Consider the following 27,021-nt stretch of genomic DNA (forward strand, 5'->3'; position numbering starts at 1 on the left):
ACTCTAGAGATATTCTTCCAATTCATAATTTGATTTCAGAGTTTAATAGAACTGTAACTTTGTGTTTTAGATTCCTGATAACAATGTTACGGATATGTATTTTTAGATTGTTTGCTAATTTGGTTTATTTTGATGTTTGGGTGAGAAGCTATTCTGAAGTGATGGCTGGAACTTTGTATTAATAGCACTTCTTGTGTTTATTGCCTCTTTAGATGAATCACTTGTTGTATTCCTCAATTATAAGTCACTTTGGATAAAGGCATCTGCTAAATGAAAAATGTAAATGTAAAAAAAAAGAAGAGAGTAAAACAGCATTCATTGTCTCTTTCTCAGCATAATATAAATCCAAAATCCTTTTCAATATTTCACTCTCATCAAACAGGGAAAATACAATCAAATACAACAGGATCTGTAGTAGATCCGTAACAATTCCAAGACTATATTTTATTACATGTTTACTGATACTGATTGCTACAGCTGACAAGCCAAAAACTCTTTCAAATAAAATTCATCCTTGTTATATAACATTTGCCAAGTTAACATGTACAGTATGTCTTTACACAGATATACTCAAATGATAAGATTGAGTCTGATTGCATGAAGTTTCTTCAGACTGATTGCCATCACAGTCAAGAGTCGAATCAAGTTTCTGGTCATGATCCATCATTCCCCACCACCTGCCTCGTTCTTTCCAAAAGGATTCCAGTTCATGTTCAGCTGCAGAAAGCGTACTTTGAATGATGCTGTCTATGGCTTCGGCAGCAAGGGGCGCACATGGCTGACCACATCGTTGAAGGAGAGTGGCAAATAGCTGGGAACTTCGTCACCAGGTAAAGAAATAATCTGGGAACCCTTACGATTGATGTGCTGGTATAGCACCCAGACACCTCCTTTCACTTTGTGGGAAGAAGCTACGTCACTGAAATCAATGTCTTGAAGATTGGTTTCTTTGCGTAGGGTCACTTTTCTTCCTTTATAGTTCACATGCTCGAACAGCTGGATTTCAGGGTTGTCCAGGTCATCTGTGACCATCTTGAGGGAAGAAAACTTGCCTTTGTCACTAAGGGTGGCGTACTCTCCTTCCTCAAACACCCGCTGCTTTCCAGCAAAATTCTTGTCATAATACGCTACCCATGGTGCGCCAATGACTTTTATGGAGAAGATGGCGTTGTTGAAGCCCTTTTCTTCTAAGTTGTGGACATCGTTCTTGAATTCAGCTGTTCTGCCCTCGAAGGCCTCTTTGCTAAAAACAATGATCTTGCTCATTTTGATTGAAGATTCGAGGAGAGAGAGGCTGGAGAAGACAAGTGTTTCTGAAGCAGCTTCCTGTGGCTCTGCTGGAAACAGTGACTTACTTGGTGTGCAGAGCTGCCTTTTAAAGCACAAATGTACCAAAGTGGGCGTTGACTAGCTTATGATAGTACATGTAGGTGTGGAAGCTGAGAAACATATCAAATCTCAAACTACTGTTCAGTATCTAGAAATATGTAGCCTAATACAAAGTTCAAAACTCTCTATGAGCCATATGTTACAAGCTCCTGGCTGCAGAACACAAAAACAAAAAAAAAGAAACCACCGTATTGTTTTCACTTTGACTGCCACTTAAGTCTCAGATACAAGTTGCTACTGTTAATGGCTAAATCCCAAATACTGTCAATTGACCAACTTCACTACATTCTTTAAATTATAACATGCATCTTAACTGTGATGCAGAAATATCACAAAATCAATGTTCTGCACCAGCTCAAATGTGTTATGTGACCCCTATGCATTCCTCAACACAATGGACAGATTTCAAACCCTGATACTTTATCACATTACCCAACATAGAGCAGTATCTGTACAGAGATCTTCATGCGACAGGCCACTTTACCTACTGTGCGATGCTCTTGAGGAAAATGAGGAATAAAAAACAACACCGTGAGCAAATGATTTATTAAGAGAGACAGTAATCTCGTATTCATGTCATATTTATAATTATTTAGAATGACTCATAAGCAGGCATATGTGTAATAAGTTAGACAGAATATAAAATAGAAAAAGTCAGAGAGGAAGTGACTCGTTTCACATCAAATGCACATTTCTTACAATCATTTTACTTTTTATTTGGACCTTACAATGAATGTTCAGTTGTTTTTTCAGAGAGAGGGCTTATGGACAAACCCAGACTGTTGAGTCCAGTGTACTATTATTATTATAACTTCTCCTTGCTTAATAATTAACTCTTTGCAAAGCCTGCATTACATTGTGACAGATTCATGAAACAATTTGTGCTAAAATGTTTGACTCAAACTGTTTAGTTCAGACTGAAATGATCAGAGATCCTGTTAGAAATAAGGACACAGCCAGGAACTGCACAAAGTTTGACCACATTTACCTCTTAAGAGTAGTTCTTCTGTACTTCAGGTGTCGCAACTCGGTTGTGTTAAACTCACGAAGATGAAAATTATGTAGGATAGTCTTTAATGACGAAGCTCAGAAGATAATACAGGATATTAAATGAAACACAACATTACATAGATAAGAACAGGTTATTATTAACAGAACAGGTGAACGTGATGACTGATTAGACAAGCTGGGTCAAATGACAGGCATATATGAACTAGAGAGGGGCAAAACAAAACAGAGTCCAAAACAAAAGTCCAAGAAGGAGTGGAGTGTGGGAGGAGCAAAGGGGGAGCCCGGAACAGGAGAAGCCAGATGTTGGAGCTCCCAAGGTGGAGTCGAAGGCGGGAGGAGCCATGGTGGAGACTTGAGAGGCAACACTCTGGGGATGGCTGACGGAAACACCACTGGAGATGGAGACCCAGGTAGAGCCAACACGCCGAAGAGCCCACACAACGCTGCTGGCATTGGAGACCAAGGTGAAGCCGCGGCGACGAGCATCTGAGGTGGAACACGGAAACCTGAATACTGAGGTGGAGCTGGTGAGACTGAGGACGAAGGCGGAGCCAGGGGGAAGGTGGAGCCAGGTGGAACCGAAGGTGCAGGCAGGATGACATCTGACCAAGGCAGAGCCTGTGGGATGAGGGAGCCCGGTGGAGTCGTAAGTCTGAAGTTTCTGGTGGAGCCAAGGCAGAAACAATGTGTCGACAGGCCACGGTGGAGTGTTGGGTTCAGAGGCTGGAGGTGGAGCCAGGGAATCCTCTGGACTAGACGAAGCTGTTGGCCTGAAGCACTTAAGCAGGTCCACACGATTAGGTGCAGGAGATGAAGAGGGGCTGAAGGGTACCAGAGGAGGCAGGGTTGAGGAACTGGCTGTTATAGGAGGTGGGAGGGATCACAGCTGATACAGGGCTGGACGGAACCAGCGGGGAAACAGGAAGTTCAGGGCTGGGCAGAACCAGTGGGGATCTGAAAAACCGGGGAATTATGTCACCAAATACACCCGGTAATCCCAAAAATGTTCCAGCGACCATAGCGAACACATCCACCATGGTGAAGTTGTGGGCGGAGCTTTCCTCCCAGCCCTCGTACTCCACAAACCCTCCCTAGTAATTGATTATTGCTTATGTATTAATTTAGATACTTTATTTTTGTGGGTATCACATACTTTCAATTATTCATTCATTAGGGACCCGATGCCGCACAGAGTCACATGCCCTGGGATACGTGAATCTCACGAACACAAACTGGCCAGTTCTGATTCTTACTCAGAGGATGCAGGCTGATCTATTTACCTTTAAGTAGGCCACACACTGCTTGCTCATTACAAAACCAAGGGGTATGGTGTATAGATGAGTGAGGAGAGAAGTTTGGGCAAGGCGATGTCCTATTCTTTGAGAGCTTCTCTCCAGATTAGTGAGTTTTATTGTTTTATTGCAGGGTGTTTGATCTCAGCTTTTGTCTTAGCAGGAAAATCAAGTCTTACAGGTTTACTGATACTGATCGCTGCAGAAGCCAATCAACCAGCAGCTTAAAACTTTTTCTAATAAAATTCATCCTTGTTGTATAACATTTGCCAAATTAACATGTACAGCATGTCTTTACACAGATATCCTTAAATGATAAGGTTGAATCTGATTGCATGAAGTTTTATTTTTCAGATGTATTGGTAACACTTCACAATAAGGTTCATTAGCTAACATTAGTTAACTACATTAGTTAAAATGAAATAATAATGAACTGCACATATACAGTATTTATTAATCTTTGGTAATGTTAATTTCAACATTTACTAATACATTATTAAAATCTTGTTAACATTAATTAATGCTCTGTGAACTAACATGAACAAACAATGAACAACTGTATTTTCATTAACATTAATGAAGATTAGTAAATACAATAATAAATGTATTGCTCATGGATAGTTCATGTTAGTTAATACATTAACTGATGTTTAACTAATGAACCTTATTGTAAAGTGTTACTGATTTATTTCAGTCAGAGCCATCGTTTCTTGTCATGATCCATCATTCCCCACCACCTGCCTCGTTCTTTCCAAAAGGATTCCAGTTCATCTTCAGCTGCAGAAAGCGTACTTTGAATGATGCTGTCTATGGCTTCGGCAGCAAGGGGCGCACATGGCTGGCCACATCGTTGAAGGAAAGTGGAAAATAGTTGGGAACTTCATTGCCAGGGTAAGGAATAATCTGGGAACCCCGATGACTGACGTGCTTGTATAGCACCCAGACACCACCTTTCACTTTGTGGGAAGAAGCTACGTCACTGAAATCAATATCGTGAAGATTGGCTTCTTTGCGTAGGGTCACGCTTCTTCCTTGATAATTCACATTCAGCTGGATTTCAGGGTTGTCCAGGTCATCTGTGACTATCTTGAGGGAAGAAAATCTTCCTTTGTCATCAAGGGTGGCGTACTCTCCTTCCTCAAACACCATCTGCTTTCCAGCTAAATTCTTGTCATAATACGCTACCCATGGTGCGCCAATGACTTTTATGGAGCAGATGACGTCGCTGAAGCCCTTTTCTTCTAAGTTGTGGACATCGTTCTTGAATTCAGCTGTTCTGCCCTCGAAGGCCTCTTTGCTAAAAACAATGATCTTGCTCATTTTGATTGAAGATTCGAGGAGAGAGAGGCTGGAGAAGACGAGTGTTTCTGAAGCAGCTTCCTGTGGCTCTGCTGGAAACAGTGACTTACTTGGTGTGCAGAGCTGCCTTTTAAAGCACAAATATGCCAAGTGAAAAACAAAACAAAACAAAACAAACAAAAAAAAAACATTGTATTGTGTTACTTTGACTGCCACTTAACTCTCAGATACAAGTTGCTACTGTTAATGGCCAAATCCCAAATACTGTTAATTGACCCACTAAATTCTTTAAACTCTAAGAAGCATCTTAACTGAGATGCAGAAATACCACAAAATCAATGTTCTGGAAGAAAAAAAAAAATCTGTACAGGGTAGGAGAAACCGATCCTACACCAGCAGTTCCAGGCAGCCTTAATACGGACCAGTTATAGATTGAGTGAGCATTACACCTTGTATTTTAAAGAGTATATATATTATATATCATATATATCATGGCATGAGCAGAGGAAGACCATGGTTTGCACAGTGTAGATCGTTGTCTTCACATCCTGCCACTATTCACCATTATCATCTGTTCTTTCACTGCATCAAAATGGTTGCTATTTACCTCGTCTGCCAATAAAACTGCATTTGAGTTCATCTTCTGCCTCAGAGAGCTCAAACGTGTTGTGTGACCCCTATGCATTCGTCAACATATGTACAGATTTTAACTCCTGATACTTTATCACGTTACCCAACATAGAGCAGTATCTGTACAGAGATCTTCATGCGACAGGCCACTTTACCTACTGTGCGATGCTCTTGAGGAAAATGAGGAATAAAAACAACACAGCGAACAAATGATTTGTTAAGAGAAGCTGTAATATTGAATTCATGTCTTATTTATAAATATTTAGAATGACTCTAGAATATAAGAAGATAAGATAGAATATAAAATGGAAAGAAAGTCAGAGAGAAGTGACTCGTTTCACATCAAATGCACATTTCTTAGAGTCATTTTACTTTTTATTTGGAGCTTATAATGAATGTTCAGCTGTTATATTATTTTTTTGACTACTCCATGCTTAATAACAACCTCTTTGCAAAGCCTGCATTACGTAGTGACAGAATTTGTGCTGAAATGTGAGTCAAACTGTTCAGTTCAGACTTAAATTGTCATGTATTTTGTATGATTGTACTACTCATACCTGTGTGACGTCACTGAGAGTCGATCCTGCTGTTGCAGTCATCTCATGTCCGTGTCATCTCATTCTTCACCTACAAAATATATAAAATACATAAAGCAACTTGGCGGAGAACTGGAAGGTATGGCTTCAGAAATTCAAATTGTACCTCATTGCTAGTGGCGTGGCAGAGAAATCAGAGACTACATTCATCAGTGTGCTACATTTCTTCATATTATGGGTGAAGAAGCCATTACAGTGTTCAACACATTCCAGTTCACAGAGCGAAAAGTGAACAAAACTGAGAAACTAAAAATGAAATTAAAATCTGACTGATTCACTTGTCAGGGATAGAATCACATGCGAGATAAGAGACGTCAACATTCGTGCAAGATTGTTGCGTGAGGCAGACCTCACATTGGAAAAAAGCAATCGACATCTGCCGGACCAACAAGATAACGTCAAATCAGATGAAAATGCCAGTCGATGAAATAGAAATGAACAAGATAAGCAGTGTCAAATGCACAAAGAAAAGAGGCGGCAAAACAGTGCAAGATGAACAGAGTAAACAACATACAATGCATAGTTGCCACAAAGCAAACATGAAATATTCAAGATGTGGTTACCAACATGAAAAAGTGCCCAGCATGCAACAAAAGAAACCACTTTGCAAAAATCTGCACAAGACAAATGAAAAGAATCAAACTACGCTACCCAGGGGATATTACCACCCAGGAAAAAGAAGTAATAATACCAAATAAGTGTACACAAAATGGTCACAATAATACGATTTTGGATTAAAAAACAGAGATGCGACTTCCAAAAACAATATAAATATTTGTTACAAAATTAATCTGTATTCCAGTAGAAACATTCTAAAATACATCACTTAAAACAGTTTGCCGATGAATTAGCCACATAGTTAGTAGACACCATAATAATCCAGCATTAATAAAGCGCTTTGAGTACCCAGAAAAGCGCTATATAAATGTAAGGAATTATTAAATTATTATTATTATTTGTGAGCTTGGAAGATTCATTCAATTGTTGCAGATCCATTAAGTCCAAACGAGATGCAAGAAAGCTCTTCAAGGAGTTTCACCCCTCACCAATTGGGGGCAGTCATGCATCCTGAAAACGCACTGCAATAAGCTCCAGGTTTTACTGGCTTGGCTTGTGTATTGATATTGACAACTGGGTATGTGTTTGAGTTATTTTTGCGTTTTAAACTTGTTGTGTAGCTGTATCAATGTAACAGCTAGTAGTAAAGGCCTTGTAATGCAATGAATGCCAGAAGGTTGGAAAATCTTTGGTTGCTGCACAGCCATTAGAGTGTATGAAGGTAAATCTTTGCAGTGGTATCTTGATGTTATACAAAAGCTATTAATAAAGAAAAACTGAAAATGTAAGAGTAAATATATTGGTTTTACCTTGATATGTTTCTGCTGTCTGGGAGCACACTGGCATTGAACTGACAGGACCTCTCCCAAAAACTGTGGATGGCTTCCAGTAGATTCTGACTACTACTGTTTTCCAGTATATACAGACTACTTTTCAAAATGGGTTGAGGCTTTACCATTAAAGACCAAAACGACAGCAGAAGTGCGACACCATATTTGCTCTATTATATATAGATATATATGAAGACAAAAGCAAAAAAACTCTAAGTGCCGTCTGAAATTTTCTTCTAAAATGAGCATTTTTATCAAGCTTGTATGTTTATGTTCAGTTATTTCAGTTTAATGGATATGAAAATGACCTATTAATTTACATCAAAGTCAAATTACTGAATCTAAACATACCGAGCTTGATAAAAATGCTCATTTTAGAAGAAAATTTCAGATGACACCTAGAGGATTTTGCATCTGAATTGTTTATATATAGCAAACAGGTCTGTGGATGATCCAGTCAACATGGGACTGCGTGATATCCTCCACATCTCAACAGACCTGGGACTTAGGCAAGGATCTTATTTGTGGACTTCAGTTCGGCCTTCAATACAATCACATTCACAGAGTCTTTTACAATGAATTTAAGGTCCGGACTGATATTGAGAGGATTGCTGCTCTGGAAAAGAACGACATATACTTGAAAGAAGAAAACAAACAACTGAAACTTCAGATGTTGGAGGCGAAGAACCATGGATGAAGATGGGGGCTGAGCCTGCACGGGATGGAGGAGAAAGTTCAACAGGAAGACACCCGGGATCTGGTAATCTGGTTTTCTTAATTTTGGGAAATTATATATAATATATTTCTTTCAAGAAACACTTTCTTGTGGTACTGACTCAAAGTTCTGGAAATCTCAATTGGGCGATTCTGCATTTTTCTGTCATGGCACAAACCATTCAGCAGGGGTTGCAGTTCTCCTAAATACATTGAAAGGAGACTGCAGTTTATTCTGGTGAAAGTATATGGATTATGATATGAAATTTATGGACATAACATAACATAGTCTTTAAATTCATGCATGTTTAAGAAACTTAGTCTCGTCTTATTATTTTGACAACAGTGCAACTGAAATGGACGTGGCAACTTAAAGCAGTCAGATTTTCAAGCACAGTTTGGACCGAGTTGAGCTGGCATCCCCATCTAGTTTTACAGAGCTGGACAAATGCACTGTTCCCTAAACCCAGTTGTGTCTGTGTGTCATGAAATCCTTGATGATTGACTACTGAAACACTAAAGAAAGAATACACATTCCCTAATGTTTGTAAAAAACTTGTCTGCCTCTGGCACAGCACTACAAGTGTGACAAAGTACCAAATTCAGTTCATGGGTATAACAATGTACATAAACTGCTTCGGGGTGCTTCTCACGGAAACTCCTCCAACTGCACCTTTCATTACTGAAGCCCCATCATAGGTTTGAGCCACACAGAGGAGATCATTCAAACCTTTCAATGTAAGCACAGGTTCGACTGCCTCAGTGATCGTCGAGTCAGCATTGAAGCTGGTGATGTTGGACAGTTCGGTGAAGTGCTCTTCTACCGCACACATACAGCGAGCTGCTCGACGTGGTCATCCCTTGCTTCGTCAGCGAACATTTTTGATTTTTTCAGCTCTTCGACTATACAAGCAGTTATCATCTCATTTTGTGAGGCAGGACAGAGGGAGGTAGCATCTGAGGGTGGTTTGAGGTGTCAAATTTCTCCAGGAGTTTCATCAACTCCAAAAAGTTCCCCTGATTTCCACTGGACTCTGCTTCTTCTTGTCCTCGAAAAGAAATTCTTTGCTTCCCTAAAAAGCTGGTGACAGCAACAATTCTGCATAAATATTCACGTCTCTCAATTATGTCACCAATTTGTGCCACATTCATTTTCTCAACAGTGCCTGGTTAAACTGGCTTCGTAATTCTTCCAAGCAAACACTGAAGCCTTGTGTCCTGAACTTGCTTCATGCACTCAGAAAAAAAAGCTTTACTGGAAAAAAGCATGGTTCTTACCATATAAATGTTGTATCACCAACAACGTCAGAGAAATAAACTTAAATTTACATAAAATATACTCCACTAATGAGATCACATCTAAATTTGGTAATGTTCATTTGAATCATAATTTCTGTAAAAACAGTCAAATGATCATCTTTTTTTTCAAATGTCCCCTTATCAATGAATTTAGGTTTTGCTTAACAATACCCACATTTAACAATTGTCTTCATGACTTGTTAACTAGTTATGACACTAAAAACAATTAACAATAAAAAGTGTCAAAATTGTATGGCGAACTTCTGAATGTAGCGTTTTTTTGATTCATCACCTTTTTATATTTAATTTTGTATAATTGTATTTACATATTTATTTATTTATATTTTGTCTTCCATCCTTCAACAATGCATGAGGGCATATTTTAAAATAATGTACTTAATTGTTCATTTTTTTGGATTATACTTGTATTATCTGGTTTGTTCACATAACATTCAATAAAAAATGAGCAGTTTCTGTGTGAAACGCTGCGATGAGTTTAACAACAGTGTCAACGCGGATCACAGTTCATATCCAGACTGGAGCAAGCATGTTTCAAGTTTTTATGGACATATTTCATATTTCATGTCTTCCTCAAATGAAATGCATGTGCAAATAAGTCTGATCATGAACGCACAGAAGACAATGATGTAGACAGAAAATTCAAAGAAGGATGGACAAAAAAGTAACTATGCCATAATTCTTTGAGTGTTAAACTGATGTGTCGTTTGTTCAGAGACTGCAGAGCTTCTAAACATAATGAAAACATTATTAGACCTTTAAAATGTTCTTCCTCATTTTTCATATAGATCAATTGCGCATGCTTATTTGCTGATATTTTTAAGAATAATTTAACAAAACGTATTTGATTTGTTCATGATAGTTGTTAGTAGATTTTTGTGAGATTGTTGTCATACATGAAAATCTCTGTAAAATCTGTGTTGTTACGTTGCCAAAACCCAATGAAAATCATGATGTCTAATGTCAGGTGCAGGTATCTAATGGCCCAGCAGACAGAGAGTAAAGGATGAAGTTTAATGTTTTAATAGAGGATGTCAAACACTCTCATTAGCTTCTTCTGCGTCTACCAGCATGATCGGAGATAAGCCACCCATGTGATCTATACAATGATCCTTACGACTTTCCTGCAAGATGAGCCAATCCCACCCGATTATGACCTCTGTCATAGATGCTGTAAAACTGTGAGAGGAAAACGTCCCCCAGAATCCAGACGGGTCCAGCTGGAGAAGGGATGTCTATGGACTGAAAGCCACTGAAGCAGATCTCCTTATTGTTCAGCGTCTCCTGCGGAGAAAACCAGTTCAGCAGACATTTGCATTATCTTGCACTGGTAACAATCCTCCACTACCATTCATGTTTGAGGTTGCCAGATTTCCATCCAAAAGTTCGCAAAAAAAGAAAAAAGACAAATGCGAATTAGGTGGGTTTCGAGCGGATGACAGTGGTATTGTTAACCTAGTAACCAACATAAATAAAACACTGTGACCAAATAAAGTAAAGGGTTCGCTTAAACACTTATGAATAAGAAAACAAACTCCAGTACAAAAGTGCGCATGACCCTACCCATGGCAAGCCATAATTCATAACAGAGTCAAACAAAGTTTTCTGTTACAACACCATCCGTGGAAACGGCAAATTACGATTAGTCACATGGGTTTAATGTTCGCTACGTCAGAATTTATTCGGCAAATGCGTTTCCATCTCCCATTATTCGCATTAACTCTTTTTTGCAAGTCAAAAACCACCTCAAACGAGCGTAAAAACTTTTTGCGAATTTAGGGATTTTTATTTGAAATTTGGTGTTTCCATCACTTGTTTCTGATGCGATACTTCAAAATGTGCATAAAAACAGGGTGATGGAAATAACTATTAGGTCCATCCCAACGTGAAGGCTGCGGACTTTGAAGTCCAGGTTGCCAGGTCTGCACAACAAAACCCTCCCAATTGCTAATCCAAAGTAGTGGAATCACAGACAAAACTAGCCCAAACACGGAGGGAAATATCGCTAAAGTAAAGACAACTTCAACTCGCAGACTATAGGCTAAAAACAACCCACAGCAACGGTGTAAAAGTAGTTCAGTTCCAGACTTGGCAACACTGAACCGAGCGTCGTTACCTGTGTGACAGCTGACGTTTGTGAGGGGATTTTAAAAAGACAAATGGAGGCAGAAAAGTTTATTTCTGTTTTTATTGGATTTTGTCATGCTTCAACGCCAGCGACGACAGGGAGACCGGACTATAACCAGGTCAAACATGTTTGGTTAAACTGTGTAATGTCACCTTTATATCATTACAAAAATAAATAATGTATAGAGCAACTTCGTTTCATTTTTAACTGATAAACAGTGAACAGAAATTACTTTTTTTGTTTTATTTACAAATAAGTGATGTTTAATATTTAGGAAAATTGATTCATTTACCAATTTTAACTTACATACATTTTATTTCTCAACCATTCTCTCAAGAAGAGAAAACCGTGAGTCCTTTCTTTCCCTGCTCTTTCTTTTTCTTTTTTTCTTTTTGCAATTACTTTGAATAAAAACCCTGTCTTCACCGGCACACAATGAATTCTGGTATAGGCTAGATCGCGAAGGGTCCATCTGTTGTACCCTTCATTTGCCTGAGAAACGGAGGGCGCATTTGAATTCACTTTCAATCGACCTTCGAATGCAGCCTTCAGAGGGTGTAGCCTTTGAATTGGGACGGCTTTCGTCATGCCGCTCTGAAACAATCACACTTCAAATGCGGCCTTCAAATTTCATAACTTTCTTATACACTGTTCTTTGGGCTGCCATAGACCCAAGAGCAAAAGAAGAACACTAATGAAATACAGTATTATTAAGTCCATTAGTCAAAGTCCAAAGTAAATCTCATGCAGCAGAATAAATGAGTTTGTGTTGGCGTTGTACTCACCCTCCTGACATACTGCTCTCCAGTGAGGGAAAACTCCACATCGTTGATCAGGAAGGACACTACAGGAAGACTGCTGATCCTGACACAGTCTAACAGATACTAAACCCCACAAACAAATAAACTTCGTTTACTGAAGACGTTCATCACATCAGTGAAGTCACCTGATCACTGGATAATCAAATCAAAACTCATGGCCTTGACTCTTTTACGGAGCCGAACCAGTGCGAACTACTGCCCAGCCATCTATAGGTCGTTACATCAGACCGGGTGTTATACTCGCCTCTCCAACCGCGGTGGGTGTTGCTCCGATAAACTGCTGGAGGAGCAGGACGTCTCTGGCTGGGCCGCCAATCAGAGAGGTTCCCGTGTCCACTATAGCTTGACAGCCTTGAGGACTACGATAGCAGAAACTCAGAGCTCCCTGAACCTTCACACTAGACACAAACACACACAACACACTGGTCTCTGTTGTCTTTGTGAAATGAGTGTTTTTAATGGAAGTGAACTCACTCACGCATCTAATCTGATCTGCCAGTAGCCCTTCTGAGTGACTGGAACCCAGCTGATGGGAGAAACGAAGCGTGTTTCATCCACGCCCCCAAAAAGCAGCTCCCCTCCAAATTCTGAGCCGTTGTTCCTGTAATAGTGTTGAACACATACTCCAAGTCTCACACCCCCAGTAAAAGTACTTCAATTTTGCAATTTTCCCATGTAATCTTTTTTTTAGTACAAATGATATTATCAGCACAAACATTTGAGTGAAAAGTTGAACTGATAATTGAACATGAATGTGAGAATGTCTCAGGCCCTGTTTCCACCTGGTATTAAGATTGTTTGGTCGATCAGATCACATGTGGATGATGCTAAATACAGGTGTTAATGGGGTGTAAAACATTCTGAGCTTGTTCACTTTCGACCACTTCCAGGATTGCTTTCGTAGCGTAGACGCTCATGTGGTCAAATGTGTTCGAACAGCCACTAAAAGACCACCTACTGACCTAATGCGCAACCATTATGGTAAGTGTGGTAGCCAGATGGGATTTAAACCTTGTCGGCTGGTTTGAAGATGAAAAATGCACCAATCACAATGTTCTCTCACCATTCCTGATTTCTAACACACAATCATAGTGTTCAGTGTGTGTCAGAACAAAAATGAAAGCTGATGTTCTCTATGTTTTCTATCATCTCCAGGCGCGTTCGTATATAAATTGCGCAAGCTTATTTCGTCCATTAGATTGAAAGATCTGAAAAGGCCCAGACGTTTACCCACCCATAGACCCTCCCCTCAAAGAAATCAGGACAGAAAGAGACGGATTAAAACATGAGAATGTGTCTCCCTCATCCACTTGTGATTCGATTGACTAAAACGCATCTTAATACCAGGTGGAAACAGGGCCTCAGTCTCTCTTTTGCTGTAATGACAGCAGCACTGGAGCTGACATGAACAAAACCTGATGATCGGGTTGATGTGCGCCTTTATATGTCATCATTTTACGCCGGACTGCTTCACAAACGAGGGTCAATTCAACGCTGGATTTGCACAAAATTCACTGTTATACTCTTGTCCAGTTCTCTATTCTTATACAGAGATTTCATCTTTCCAATGTCGCAGCATTAGCAATGAAAAGGATCAAAGTGTAGATCTGTAAGTGATGCTGTGGTGATTTCTTACTTGAGATAGAAAGAGAAGACGGGCTCATCCAGAATGCCTTGTGCTACCATACTGTCAAACACAGGAGAGCCCAGCTCCTCTGCCAGCTGAGGGAAACCCAGACCCAGAACCCCGTCAAACTGAGCCAGGACGAAAGAAAAACCGGGCTCATATACAGCCTCGCCAAACACCTGATTCTGAACCGTCACAGAGCCCACCTGAAGCCAAACCAAAAAAGCAAATTATTTTAATAAAATAAAATAATAAAATGTAATCCACATGTGGCCCAACATCATGAAGACCAACAGAACATCTCAAAAAAGCCTTATTATGGCTGATGGTGAACAGATACCTTTAGTTCTTCTCTGGCCATCACTCCCAGCAGGTGACCAGAGCCATAATGGATGCCAAAGACTCGTCCGTCATGTGTGTACGTGCTCGATTCAAAGGCCTTGAACTTGTGGTGCATCGCTGTGCCAAGAGAAGAACACAACGACCCAACAGCACAAACAACATCCACGTCACTTCATCAGCATTCAGACTGTATGGCAGCTTTCACATGAACACTGGATGAATGTGTGTTAGTTACCACACGCTTGGCTCACGCAGTAGGACGACGGGACCCAGAGGTCAGAGGATCCCGTGTCAAACACCACCGTGAAGTTCTGCTCCGGTTTACCCAGACTGATCTGACCGAAGAACTGTGCCTTCACAACACACAAACACACCTCATTTAATGTCTGTTTCAGTCTTAATCTTTGGCCTTTTTAAAAGAAATTAATTTGTATATATTTGTAATATTTTGTAGAAATAACAGCACTAAATTGCCTTTCTAAGAACCATCTTTCCTGACTTTCAGTACAGGCATTATTAAACAAAAATGTCCACCCCATTACCATCAAGCCCTGTAACCTTTCCAAAGACATAATTACATCCTTAAACATGATTACATTTGTCTAAAACCTGCCCAAACAAGGCACCTGTTTCAGACTGATTCTCAGGTAAGTTTAGAGCACATATAAGAGAGTGTGTAACAGCAGATGAACACAGAGCACGGCTCACGTCCATGAAGTTGTAGAGTCTCTCTTTGGCTTTGCCGCCCGTATTGAGGTAGTGTTGTGCGGGAGGGTAACACTGGGCGTAACGCCGAGAGAAGACGTCCGGTTGGTGCTCGCGCAAGAACTCATCCAGCTGCTCAGCGGCTCGAAGTCGACTGCGCACCGAGGGCAAGCGACTTAACGGGACCCTGAAACAGAAAGATACGTCATTATGCTAAAATCCTCCCTGTATATTCTCTCAAAAGTATATTGTAGTCCGATTGGTCATTTTGTGGCCCAATATTTGTGTCTAATGACTCTAAACTGTATAACTGATGGTTGTCTCATTGTTTTCTTTCATAGCCGTGTTAGTTTCATAATTTCTTTTATTTCGTAAGAGTGACAATAAAAGCCTTTTTAATTTGGGAAACAAAAAGTTTTCTTTATTAAATCATGCGTAATTGTTTCTCCCACAGCATGAATCAGTACACATATTATAGTAAAACCATATTTAGGGGTTCAAGCGCATATTTTGGATTTTTTGCAAACTAGTCCAAGGTTTTTTGCCCGAGCAGAACCAAACCAGCGCAGTGAGATTCTCTGGAGTCTGATTGTCAATATTATCCAAAAAAAAGCTGAAATTCAGATTCACGGTCTCTAAGGGGCATCAAAACATTCAAAGTGGGTGGAGCCACTTTTAGTAAAATGGGTGTAACTCAGCACACCTATGTAAGAGCTCATTCTGTTGTCACGTGAAAAAGGACACTGAAACTGGCCACTTGGTGGCGCTATAACAGCAAAAAACCTGAAAACAGCTATAACACTTTCACTGTCAGTCCGATCGACTTGAAAATTTGCATGCAATGTCTTTGTCCAAGGTGCCATGGCTGTCTATGAGGACATTGATGTATCTCGAAAAACATGTCCGCCATCGGCCAATGAAGTTTGAGCACCTATTAGACAAGGTTAACGGAGGGCGATCGGAACTAAACTCGCTGGGGCCTGTTTGACTCACGGCCCTAGAGACCTGTGCGAAATTCAAAAGAAATCAGCCACCGGGGGGCGCCTTTGCGTTTTTCACATGCACACGAAATTCGTACCAGCATATTCTCCATCATGGATATTTTATTGTGTCATTTCGGGTTGGCCTAGACCTTAACACCATAGTTGGCATTAAGTTTTTAAAATGTTTGAACCCCATTAATTGATGCTCACAGCTATATTTAGTTTTGTTTCTTGAGTTTTACAACGAAACCATAGTTTAACTGTAGTGAAACCATGATTAATTGCGTAGTTCAGTTAAACCACGGTTAATTGTGTAGCTACTATGGTTTTATTACAGAATTCAGTTAAACAATGGTTATTTTGTAGTTACTATGATTTTACCGCAAACAATATTGTAAAAACCATGGTTGTTTTTGTAGTTACTATGGTTTTACTGTTAAAACCATGGCTAAAACACAGAAATAGATAATTTATGGGCATTTATTTAAGTGTTTAGTAATCAGCAGGTGAGCCAATTTTCAATCACAAAAGAGACAAACCAAAGTAGCATATTCTTACCTTACCAGACTCTGAACAAAGCCCAGAAATCCCAGCAGGATCAGACTCGTCCTCATGCTGACAGGATAAAGCGCTCATTCAGAGCCTCAGTGACTCCAGCTGATGTTTGAATGTAGATTTCAGACAGATTTAAGGTCACTACGACCCTTTCATGTGTTGATTTAACACTCAGCAAACAGACCAGAGGTGAAGAAATGAGATCTTAGGACGTGTACACAAGTAAAACAGCTAATATTACAGTGGTTTTCTAAAACAAAGACTCATTTCTTTAAACTATGAACATTATTCCTGTAGCATATTTCCTGTTCCTGTTTAATATTTCCCCAAAACTCCAAACAGGAATTCAGAATTTTGTTTGCGCTTAGGACACGTTCAAAGAAAGACCACCTTTACAATAATACACTAATTTTAACAAGATATAGTCAGCAAAAATAAATAAAACTCATTTTCAACTGATTTTCCCTCCCAAGCAAACTTCTTGAGTAAATGTGTACGGACATGAAAATATTCAACAACTGAGACATACACTGGACAGTTTCACAGACTTTTGACAAACAGAAATGGAACAATGAGTCTGAACAAAGGTGTATATGCAATCAGGATCTTGTGAACTGAATTGACACTCTTGTCTACAGTAGAGCTGCTTTACACCAGAATATGAATTAGTCTCATATTTGATGAAGTGTGCATCACCGATTCAGTTATTTTCCTGTTTATCACTGAGAAGCTGCTTTGAAACAATCTGTACTGTAATAAAGCGCTGTAGAAATAAAGCTGACATGGCAAGAGAATCAAACACAACAGGCTTTGTTTGTTCATGACAGTTTTATTAAGTAAACAAAAAGGTCAGTGCTGACATTCACACATGCTTGACAAGTGCAACTGCACAAGAAACTACAAAAGAAAGAGAATCAGCTTCCTGTCAATAAATACACGGGCCGCTAGCAGTGCGCGCTCAGCAGGGGTGATGATCCGGGACACGCTTCCTGAAACACAGCACACACACACACACACACACACGTTAAAAACATGCAAGAAACCCTCAACAACCTCTCGGCTGATTCTCATAGACAGCACTGAGATGAAACTGAGACGTCTGCTGAAGCCAAACCACATCTGTCCACAGTGTTCCTGAACTGATCTGAATCAACAATGAACTGACTCCAGCTCAATAACGACACTATTCAGGGCTCCAGACTAACATTTGAGAGCAGTGAGCTTGAATTGCGATGCAGATAAAATTTACTTAACAGTAATGTGCAAAAACATTTTTGTAGGGAAGAATGTAAATATTCTACTCCTATTAAGTGTACCACACTGAACTGACCGACACCTTCAGTGATTATAAATCACTCTTTATTTGCTTTGTGTAATTCAGTCACAATTTGAAGTTTTTGTTTTTCATGAGACTTTTCCATATATTAGGGAATTTACAGAGCTTTATAGAGCTGCTTTTCAGCAGAATTTGAACTTGATTTAGTTTGCATCATTTATCTAGATTTCCATCCAAAGTTGTGAGCAAAACTGGAATATGGCATAAAACATTTCCTTTCCATGTGCTCAAGAGAACAAAATGATCACTTCCTGGGAATTTGGGACAAAATATCTTTAATAAAAATGGAAGTTGCTGAAATTGAGGGAAAAACTGTGGCTCTTTTTTTCCTCCATCATAAATGACTTGCACCTCAGAGTGCTCAGTTGAAGCACAATAAACACTGTCATGTTCTCCAGCGTTCAGATGCTTGAGTGTTTACAGACTTTCGCTCAGAACAACCAAACCCACAGCGAGTCGCTGCGATATGACTGGTCAGCTGGTTAGTCCAGTTATCCAATCACATCCACTGTTGAGGCAAAGTCGCACGAGGTGTGTTAGCCATCGAGAGATTTCTTCTGTAAATGTGTTTATCGTAGTTTGTGTGCATGTCTAATCAGATTTTTTTTTTTTAATTATGCACCTCAATTGTGTTTTATGTGCATTTTTAGAATGTTTCCATTGAGTGTTTTTATGCAATATCACAAAATTATGTATGGAAACAGCTAATGATTCTGTTATTGTCCTGTTTATTACTGTGAAGCTGCTTTGAAACAACCTGTATTGTATAAATCACTGTAGAAATAAAGCGGACTTGACTTGTCAATGTCTCGAACTGTGCTGGGATCTGGCACATGAAGCTCAGGCGAGACATCTGTGAGCCGTGAAGGACACGTGTCTGAGCCATTACCTGGGAGCAGCTTTGATGATGTTGTCCACGCGCAGGATCATCTCGGCAGCCTCAGCGGCGCTCAGCAGCACCTGTCTCTTCACCTGGAAGCTCTCGGTGATGCCCAGCGCCGCCATGTCTCCCACGCAGCCCTGGGTCATGTCTGTCAAACAGCATGGGTCAAAGGTCAGAGCAGGGACTCGGGGCTACTCTGACATTAGGTGGGTGTGTGTGTGAGAGACTTACCCAGGCCAAAAGTGATCTTCTTGTCCTGGTGGGCGGCTCTCAGCTGGGACACCAGCTCTGCACTGTCATATCCTGCGTTATCGGCGATGATGGTGGGCAGCTGCAACAACAAACAGCCTTAAGGTTTTAAAAGAGGCATTGATCCAGGTTCAGAAATTAACAGATGCTGAATTGACACCAAAATTAACTAAAATGCCCTCAATACTCCAGATGCAGGGGCAAAAAAAAAAAAAAAAAAAAACACACACATTTATACACATTCACATCATATGATATAGTTAAGCGTGCTGTTTTTCCCCAATATCAGCACAATTGCAAGCAGTTCAATAAACAAGACGTTAATATCAAGTGACTGAAGTTTAGAAAATATTATCAGTTTTTGCTCTTTTTGCCAAGAAAAAAAAAAAAAATGGAACTGTTGCACATCTCCGAGCAACACACTGGTGTTTAGTTTCTGAATGAATCCACATTTTTGAGCAAATCAGTCGAGTGAATGATTCAACAAGTCACTCATTAAAAGAGCTGCTTCTTTCCTGAATGAATCTGTGTTTGAGAACAAGTCGGTTAAGTGAATCATTCAATGACTCACTAATTAAGACACTTCAATTAACACACCTTCTGGTGGTTTTACTTAATATTTTTCCAATGATTTATGCATTATGTGATTGTAATTGCACTGTAAATACCTAAATATATGATGCATACATTTAAAAAGATAAGGAAACATTATAAAGGTAAAACTTGTAAAGGTAAAAATACACCTGGAAACCAATTTAAGTGGAGAAACATAGCCTCCTAATGGAGAAGTTAAAGGGTTAGTTCACCCAATAATGAAAATTATCACCTAGTTTACCCACCCTCAAGCCATCCTATGTGTATATGTCTTCTTTCAGAGTTATATTAACAAATATCCTGGATCTTCCAAGCTTTATAATGGGGGCAAATAGTAACTGTGATTTTGAAGCACAAAAAGAGCATCCATCCATCATAAAAAGTAATCCATATGACTCCAGGGGGTTAATAAAGGCCTTCTGAAGCAAAGCAAAGCATTTTTATAAGAAAAATGTCCGTTTATAACTTTATAGACCAGCTTCCGGTAACATATGTCCATGCATTCACGAGAGTCGAGTTCAGGCTTTTTTTTTCTCTCTTTTTTTTTTAATAAAACTCAGATTGTGTTTGACTGAAAGAAAAAAAGTCACACACATCTAGGGTGGCTTGAAGGTGAGTAAATCATGGGATCATTTTTGGGTGAACTATCCCTTTAATTTACATCATTGCACTGATCCTCTCTAAACAGCCAGATGTGAGCTATGACGTGACGCACCATCCTCAGGGCTTTAGCGAAGGACTCCATGGCCACGGCCTCTTTGCCTGGCGTCCGGTTGGCCAGATCTGTCACCACTTTAGCCATCAGCATCTCAGAGCACCCTGAAACACAAACACACAGGCGTGAGTGTGAGTCTCAGCAAACATTGGTCAGAGAGCCGCTGACGTACTGACCTCCGCCGTATACGGTGCGTGTCTCTTTAACGGTCTGCGCCAGCACACACAGAGCGTCGTGCAGCGAGCGCTCGGCCTCATCCAGGATCTGCTGCGTCGCCCCGCGCAGGACGATGGTGCAAGCTTCACCTGTGCATGGGAACACATCAGAGGTGTTTTCAGCATCTCAGAGCAGCTTATTGTCAACAAACAAGAAGACTTAAGGGCTTCCTGTGGTTTTTCACCAAAATAAAAGCTTGACGGTTTAACATTTATAAATAAAGCAATTTAGACTACGGAGTATTGTAATTTCAATCCGAGAAACTGCAATTAGATGTGCTTGCCCAGCACATACCCATGTCCACTCCTGAGAAGTGAATGAGCATGTCTTCTCCAATCATCACTTCCTCTATCAGCTTACAGTGGCCGAGCTTCACCAGCTCAGGATGGTCAAAGGTAGACGCGATCTCACCGCCTGCACATTCAACAAACAAACAGCTCAAACCAGCCCAATGAGTCACACTGGGATACAGTTATCACAGCAGTGCATTTGTGTACCTGTGACGAGGGCCAAGCGCTCCACTCCTGCGAAATCAGCGTGCTCAATGGCCATCACGCCAGCGCCAGCAAACAGCTGCTCAGGGTAGTTATAGATCAGCTGCCTGAGGATCAACAACACCACAATGCTCTCATGTCAGACAAACACAAACACACTCGGGTTTGTTCCTGAATTAATCAGCTGTTCTGAATGAATCGGTTGAGTAAACGATTCAATGATCCATTCATAAACACAGTGGCTGCTTCCGAAATCACATACTTCAGCTTCTATATATTAGGCAAAAAACAGAATGTGGGTGATTCTCATGAAATCTTAGTTACAAAGATTTCAAAAAGAGAAAATTTTAAAATGTTTGCATCAACAAATTTACTTTTTAGACATTAAGAGCAAGGTCTGAAGTGTTTGTGATCATTCATTTTATAAGATTTACTGACAATTTGACACCTTTTTGAACATATTTTCCTAAACAAGTCCTTAATCTCATTACTGCAACAGTCTATAAATGTCAGTACCATTAAGAAAGCTAATACATTTTCACATAATAAAAAAAAAAAAAAAAAAAAACAGCTATGCACACTTACTTGAGACTGAAATATATATATTTTTAAATTGACATTATTTGATTTTGACTGATTTTTCTCATTACCGCAACACCTGCCAACATTTACAACCAAATGTTTTTATTATTTTATTGAAGCCTGACATATTTACAAAATGATGAGGCAAAGGAAATTAGGAACACAACATTCGGATATACCTGGACACATTGCGGTAATGAAGAATTTCAGCTGAAAATGCAGTAAAATACAAAATTAATTTATTTCTATGTTGGAATTAATTTGTGAATCCAACAGCAACTGATACTGGTAGGTCACATGACAATGACAACATGATGGATGTAGTACGTCCAGATTACATTCATACTACACACATTCATACTATATAGAACAGAATTTTTAGCAGTTGCGGATTAAAGGCGCAATATGTAAGTTTAGCTGCTAGAGGTTGCTTATTCAAAACAATGAATGTGTAGCTTGATGATGCCGTTAATGAGCATGGAATCATGGGAGTTGTCATCTTCACTTCCAAAGCCAATGGGAATCGTGTTCGTGAGTGAACTAATGTAATCAGGGCTCCAGACTAACTTTTTTTACTAGGAGCACTGTAGCCCCTTACTGAAAATTTTAGGAGGACAAGCAGAAAATTTAGGGAGACACCTTAGATCGATCTGCAGTGCAGTTATTCACACTTGCCCCTTTTTTAAACCGTATTACTGACAAATGCCTTGGTAATAAATACTTAACTTACAGAAATTACAATGTGCAGTTTTATTTTAAGTTTGCAAGGCTCCAGATGAACACTTGAGGGCAGCATTATCATTCATAATGTCTAAATAATAATTCAAAAGCAAAACGATTGAAATTATATATTAGGGAGTGGAAATGGCAGACACCCACTGGTTACAATGGGAATTTAATGTCTTTTTTATTTTGAAATAAGTGTGAGTTTTCCTACATGTTGAAACGTTTAGTTTTAGTTACCTATAAAGGATGAACAAATAATGTTTTGGTCATCACATTTAACTATGATAATATTAGAGTTTTGAAGTGCTGGAAAAAGATGTGTAAAGTACTTGAAAGCATTTTACTATTCCTCCCAAACGTCCATGGTTACAGTTAGTGTTACTACATTAAATCCATGGCGAATGTTGTTCATTTGTGGACTGAAAGCCCTCTATAACGTGTTCATTCATGGCACAATGTTTCTCCTGGTTTCCATGTCAGCGCTGTTTGATCTTATATCTACGGTTAATAACGGAGAATTCTGTGCTAAATTTGAGCAGCGATGCTATTAATTCTGTGGCGAATTCAAATGCTTTCCTTACGAGATCTCCCAGCGCTGTGTAGTAACAGTGTCGCTTGACCAAGATCGGCTTGTGAGTAGTTGTCGCCAGTGCGGCCGCATCCTGCTTTGTGGTATGAACCAGGGCCAAGAGCCTAGAACATCATTTTACGTTACTGTTTTTATAATGCTTATAAGCCACAGTCGATGGCTGCCACTCCTTTCATTTTGTTGTTTTTATATATTTTACGATTAAAGTTATGTTTAACATTTGCCTCCTTCCAGTGAACTTGAACATTGTTACAGTTGCGTTTGATCACTTAAATTCACAATTTTATATCATTCGAATGAAATAGCCACAAGTGCTGAATTATTACTCATACATGTCACTTTACAAAAAGCACTGCAGCTAGATATCAGCTGACACGAGTCGATGACTGAAAACACTCTTAATGTGGCATCAAGGCACCTGTTGATGAAGCAGTTGATGCCGTGTTTGAGGATGCGCTCCACCTTCTCCTTCATCTTCTCCTTCTCGGCCATCTCGATCTCGGCCACCTTCGCCGTGGAGTCCACACGCACCCTGGACCCGAAGATCTGCAGGACGCACACGCTCATGTTACTCGTGCTACTGGTGCCACATCAGCGCTCGACGAGTGAACGAGGCCGTACCTTGATCTTGTCCGTGTCCATGCCGGTGTTGGCGATGAGGATGTTGGCGTTCTCGATCCTCTTGGGCTGGTTCACTCCGATCCTCTTGTCCAGCAGGAAGCCTGCGAGGAACAAGAGCAGCGGTCACTTGACGCAGATGTGTGCACATGAACGCTATTGCTAACAAACGGCATCCGTGTATGTCTGAGCAGATACGCAGTTTGGTCAGAGAGGAAATAACGCTAGTGAAAAATGAGTAGCTGAATATGCAATAGAGGATGTGAGATGATGATGTTGTGATGTATTTCACATCAGCAACACGTTCTCCTTCATTAGTCAGAGAGGCACACACCTTCGTCCAGGTAGGAGTCGGTCATGCTGCCGCCCAGCTTCTTGATGACGTGGATGGCCTCCAGGTTTCCGGATCCCTTGAGTCTCATCACGGCCTCCACCGCCAGCCGGGCGAAGTGATCCTTGTGGTGCGTCAGCAGCTTGGAGGACAGTGTGGTGCGCGCGATGTTCATCAGATCCACCTGGAACTTCTGCTCATCGTTCCTGCGGAGAAACACACACGCTCACGTCCACCGCCTCTGCTGTTCACACACACACACGGCAGGCCATCCTTACCCATGATCCACCGCCGCCTCCCGGAGCGCGTCACGGGCCGCCTGAGTGGCCTTCCTCCAGCCGGAGATGATGATCTGAGGATGGATCTTCTTGGCGATCAGCAGCTCGGCTTCCTGCGGCATAAATCATCACACATCATCAAGACGCCGTCGGCAGTAAATAAAGCAGGTTAAAGTCGCAGTCGTACCCGCAGCAGCTCAGCGGCCAGCACCGTCACGGAGGTCGTCCCATCGCCCACCTCATCATCCTGCACCTTCGACATGTCTGTCAGAGCACAATTATCAGCATTTGTTAATGAACGTATAATCATATATATATATATATATATATATATATATATATTTTATAGGTACACACACAAACACACTCACCCACTAGCACTTTGGCGGCGGGGTTGTCGACGCCGATGGCCTTCAGGATGGTGGCGCCATCATTGGTCACGGTCACCTGACTGTCTCTGCCGCCACCCATCAGGATCTTGTCCTGTAAGGTCAGAGGTTATTAATGAGAAATGTTCGCCGGTAATGATCGTAATGGAGCAGCTGGCACACGTACCATTCCCTTGGGTCCCAGAGTGCTTTTCACCAGATCTCCGATGGCAATGGCGCCGATGAACGAGGACTGAAAGAGCAGAGAGAGCTCTTGTTACCCATCAGGCGTACTGACTGATAATCATGTTCACTGTACGAGTCGCACACTCACCAGTCGAGCCGTCTCGGCCTTCTCCTCGTCGGCTCCTTGCCTGAAGATGTTCATGGGGGCCATCGATAGAGACGCCTGCAAACAACACAGATCACACACGTCATCTGATGTTCTGATCACAATGAAGGGATCCGCGTGACCTTTCCAATGTGATTACGTAATGTGTGGCTCATCACAAGACGAGCATTTGTGGTTAAAAAGTATTTTTTTTTTTAGGAAATGTCCGATGGTTTCTCTAGATAAGACTCTTATTCCTCGTCTGGGATCGTGTAGAGCTCTTTGAAGCTGCACTGAAACTGACATTTGGACCTTCAACCCGTTGAACCCCAGTGAAGTCCACTATATGGAGAAAAATCCTGGAATGTTTTCCTGAATTTCTTTTCGACTGAAGAAAGAAAGCCATGTGGATGACATGGCTCAGAAAACACCACAAACTCTTCATAACATGAAGTGTGATCATTCTGGAAACCCCATTATAGTTTTATATTGATTTATTATTGAAATTATGGTCATATTAACATATTAGAAAGCTTTCCAGCATCGATTCATCTTTTGTAGCATAGTATTACACACATTTGCTATTAGTGTACTTATTAACATTCCAGTATTTGTGATTTTTATTATTGATAATTTCTTTATTATACTAATATTAAACACTTACATATTCAAGCTATCATGCCACCATAATTTAAATAATTATTTATTGCACCATCATGTCGCAGATGAGCAGCCGTAACCCCGCCCTCCTCAGAAAACACTAGAAACTCCCTGATGATGATCCGCTATATAACATCATCCATCGCAACACAAACTACCGAAACATACACGAATAAGCTCATCACACAACAAATAAAACAAAGAGACCTGATGAGACAAACACGTCTATTATAATATCATAACGCGCTCGGCTGAACTCATTGTTCCTGTTCACGCGCATGTCGCGCACAAACCCTCACTGTTCCAGCGCGAATAAAGCGCGAGCGCCGCTCCGGAATCGCTCCGCGCACACTAGCCGTGTGTCACACTAACCTCTCACTCATTATATCTCCGCTGAATTATGATTTAATCACATAATAGCTCACCATGATGATTTTAGGATGTGCTGAAGAGACGCGCACGAGACAGGAAGAACGGAAGAGGGAAGCGCGCGACAGATCAACCACTTCCTGCGCGAACTCTTTTCAACTTAAAAGTCTCTGCGTCAGTAATAGAGGGTGTGCATTGACGTTCCCCACTTTCCCGCCGGAACGCGCTCCCTCAGCTGGACTGAGTGGCAAAAGAACCTGCTTCATGACTGGAATTAATAGAGAAAACGCGACTAAAACAAACGATTACACTAAAGGTTGGGCTCGAAAGTGTCTCTTTTGACATGTCAAAGAAACCTAATCCGACGCGAGATTTCGACGCAAGTAAATGACAATCATTTTTTTTTCATCCATATATTTCTAAAAGTGTACGATCTTTTTAAAATTTCACAAACAAAAATACTGTTATATGATTTTTACAAAAAAGAAATCAAACTATGAAACAGGATTATCGTTGTATAATAAAACAATAGAAAAAGTTAAGGAAAATAAATATTTGGGATTGTGGCTGGATGAGAAATATACCTGGAGGAAGGAAAATGAAAGAAAAAATAAGGTAAAAAAGTATTAAATCTTATGAGATGTATCTCAGGTATGGAATGGGGAGCAGAAAGGGAATCTCTATTATATGAGATCAACTTTAGATTATGGTTGCTTGATATACAGAACTGCAGCTAAAACTATTTTAGAGAAATTAGATAGAATCCAACATAGAGCTTTTTTATGTGAAAAAGTGACACTCTCAACATCACTTGTGGTTTCGAGAGTTACTGCGTGAAGGTGTTTGACTAACTGGATAATTGAATGTGATTCAATGAGGCCAGAA

At 40.4% G+C, this 27,021-nt stretch overlaps 4 protein-coding genes and 1 long non-coding RNA gene across 7 annotated transcripts in view; 1 reads left to right on the plus strand and 4 right to left on the minus strand.

The window, feature by feature from the left end:
* The window catches only part of LOC127511131 (tripartite motif-containing protein 16-like), a 163,417-nt gene that overhangs the window by 67,587 nt on the left and 68,809 nt on the right, over positions 1–27,021 (plus strand). The window lies entirely within an intron of this gene.
* On the minus strand, positions 311–5,370 carry LOC127511295 (uncharacterized). Its single transcript, XR_007929976.1, has 2 exons — positions 4,430–5,370; positions 311–677 (listed from the first exon to the last, which is right to left on the minus strand). It is a non-coding gene; the product is annotated as an uncharacterized LOC127511295 (long non-coding RNA).
* LOC127511257 (epidermal differentiation-specific protein-like) lies at positions 430–1,360 on the minus strand. Its single transcript, XM_051892071.1, has one exon. The coding sequence runs from the start codon at positions 1,264–1,266 to the stop codon at positions 748–750; it is 519 nt and encodes a 172-aa protein (XP_051748031.1). The 5' UTR covers positions 1,267–1,360; the 3' UTR covers positions 430–747.
* On the minus strand, positions 10,678–16,856 carry nots (nothepsin). The gene is made up of 9 exons (XM_051891954.1): positions 16,801–16,856; positions 15,263–15,446; positions 14,790–14,907; positions 14,553–14,671; positions 14,222–14,418; positions 13,064–13,186; positions 12,830–12,983; positions 12,550–12,648; positions 10,678–10,920 (listed from the first exon to the last, which is right to left on the minus strand). Exons 1-9 carry the CDS (start codon positions 16,854–16,856, stop codon positions 10,750–10,752), a joined length of 1,221 nt encoding a protein of 406 aa, XP_051747914.1. The 3' UTR covers positions 10,678–10,749.
* Positions 17,607–26,336, minus strand: cct2 (chaperonin containing TCP1, subunit 2 (beta)). The gene is made up of 16 exons (XM_051891759.1): positions 26,193–26,336; positions 25,111–25,185; positions 24,964–25,029; positions 24,780–24,891; positions 24,596–24,672; positions 24,409–24,521; positions 24,134–24,336; positions 23,803–23,903; positions 23,600–23,727; positions 21,288–21,391; positions 21,085–21,204; positions 20,751–20,879; positions 20,575–20,678; positions 19,248–19,347; positions 19,023–19,164; positions 17,607–17,786 (listed from the first exon to the last, which is right to left on the minus strand). Exons 1-16 carry the CDS (start codon positions 26,193–26,195, stop codon positions 17,756–17,758), a joined length of 1,608 nt encoding a protein of 535 aa, XP_051747719.1. The 5' UTR covers positions 26,196–26,336; the 3' UTR covers positions 17,607–17,755.

Source organism: Ctenopharyngodon idella, chromosome 4 (genome assembly GCF_019924925.1).
Source record: "Ctenopharyngodon idella isolate HZGC_01 chromosome 4, HZGC01, whole genome shotgun sequence".
NCBI classification, from domain to species: Eukaryota; Metazoa; Chordata; class Actinopteri; order Cypriniformes; family Xenocyprididae; genus Ctenopharyngodon; species Ctenopharyngodon idella.

Coding starts and splice junctions, on each gene's coding strand:
- LOC127511257 (XM_051892071.1), bottom strand. CDS start 1,266: ATGAGCAAGATCATTGTTTTTAGCAAAGAGGCCTTCGAGGGCAGAACA.
- nots (XM_051891954.1), bottom strand. CDS start 16,856: ATGAGGACGAGTCTGATCCTGCTGGGATTTCTGGGCTTTGTTCAGAGT. Junction 13,187..14,221: donor GTCTTCTCTTTCTATCTCAA/GTAAGAAATCAC, acceptor ACACTATTACAG/GAACAACGGCTCAGAATTTG. Junction 12,649..12,829: donor CACCCACCGCGGTTGGAGAG/GCGAGTATAACA, acceptor TGTGGGGTTTAG/TATCTGTTAGACTGTGTCAG.
- cct2 (XM_051891759.1), bottom strand. Junction 23,728..23,802: donor TGGACACGGACAAGATCAAG/GTACGGCCTCGT, acceptor TGCGTCCTGCAG/ATCTTCGGGTCCAGGGTGCG. Junction 21,392..23,599: donor ATCAACTGCTTCATCAACAG/GTGCCTTGATGC, acceptor GTTGATCCTCAG/GCAGCTGATCTATAACTACC.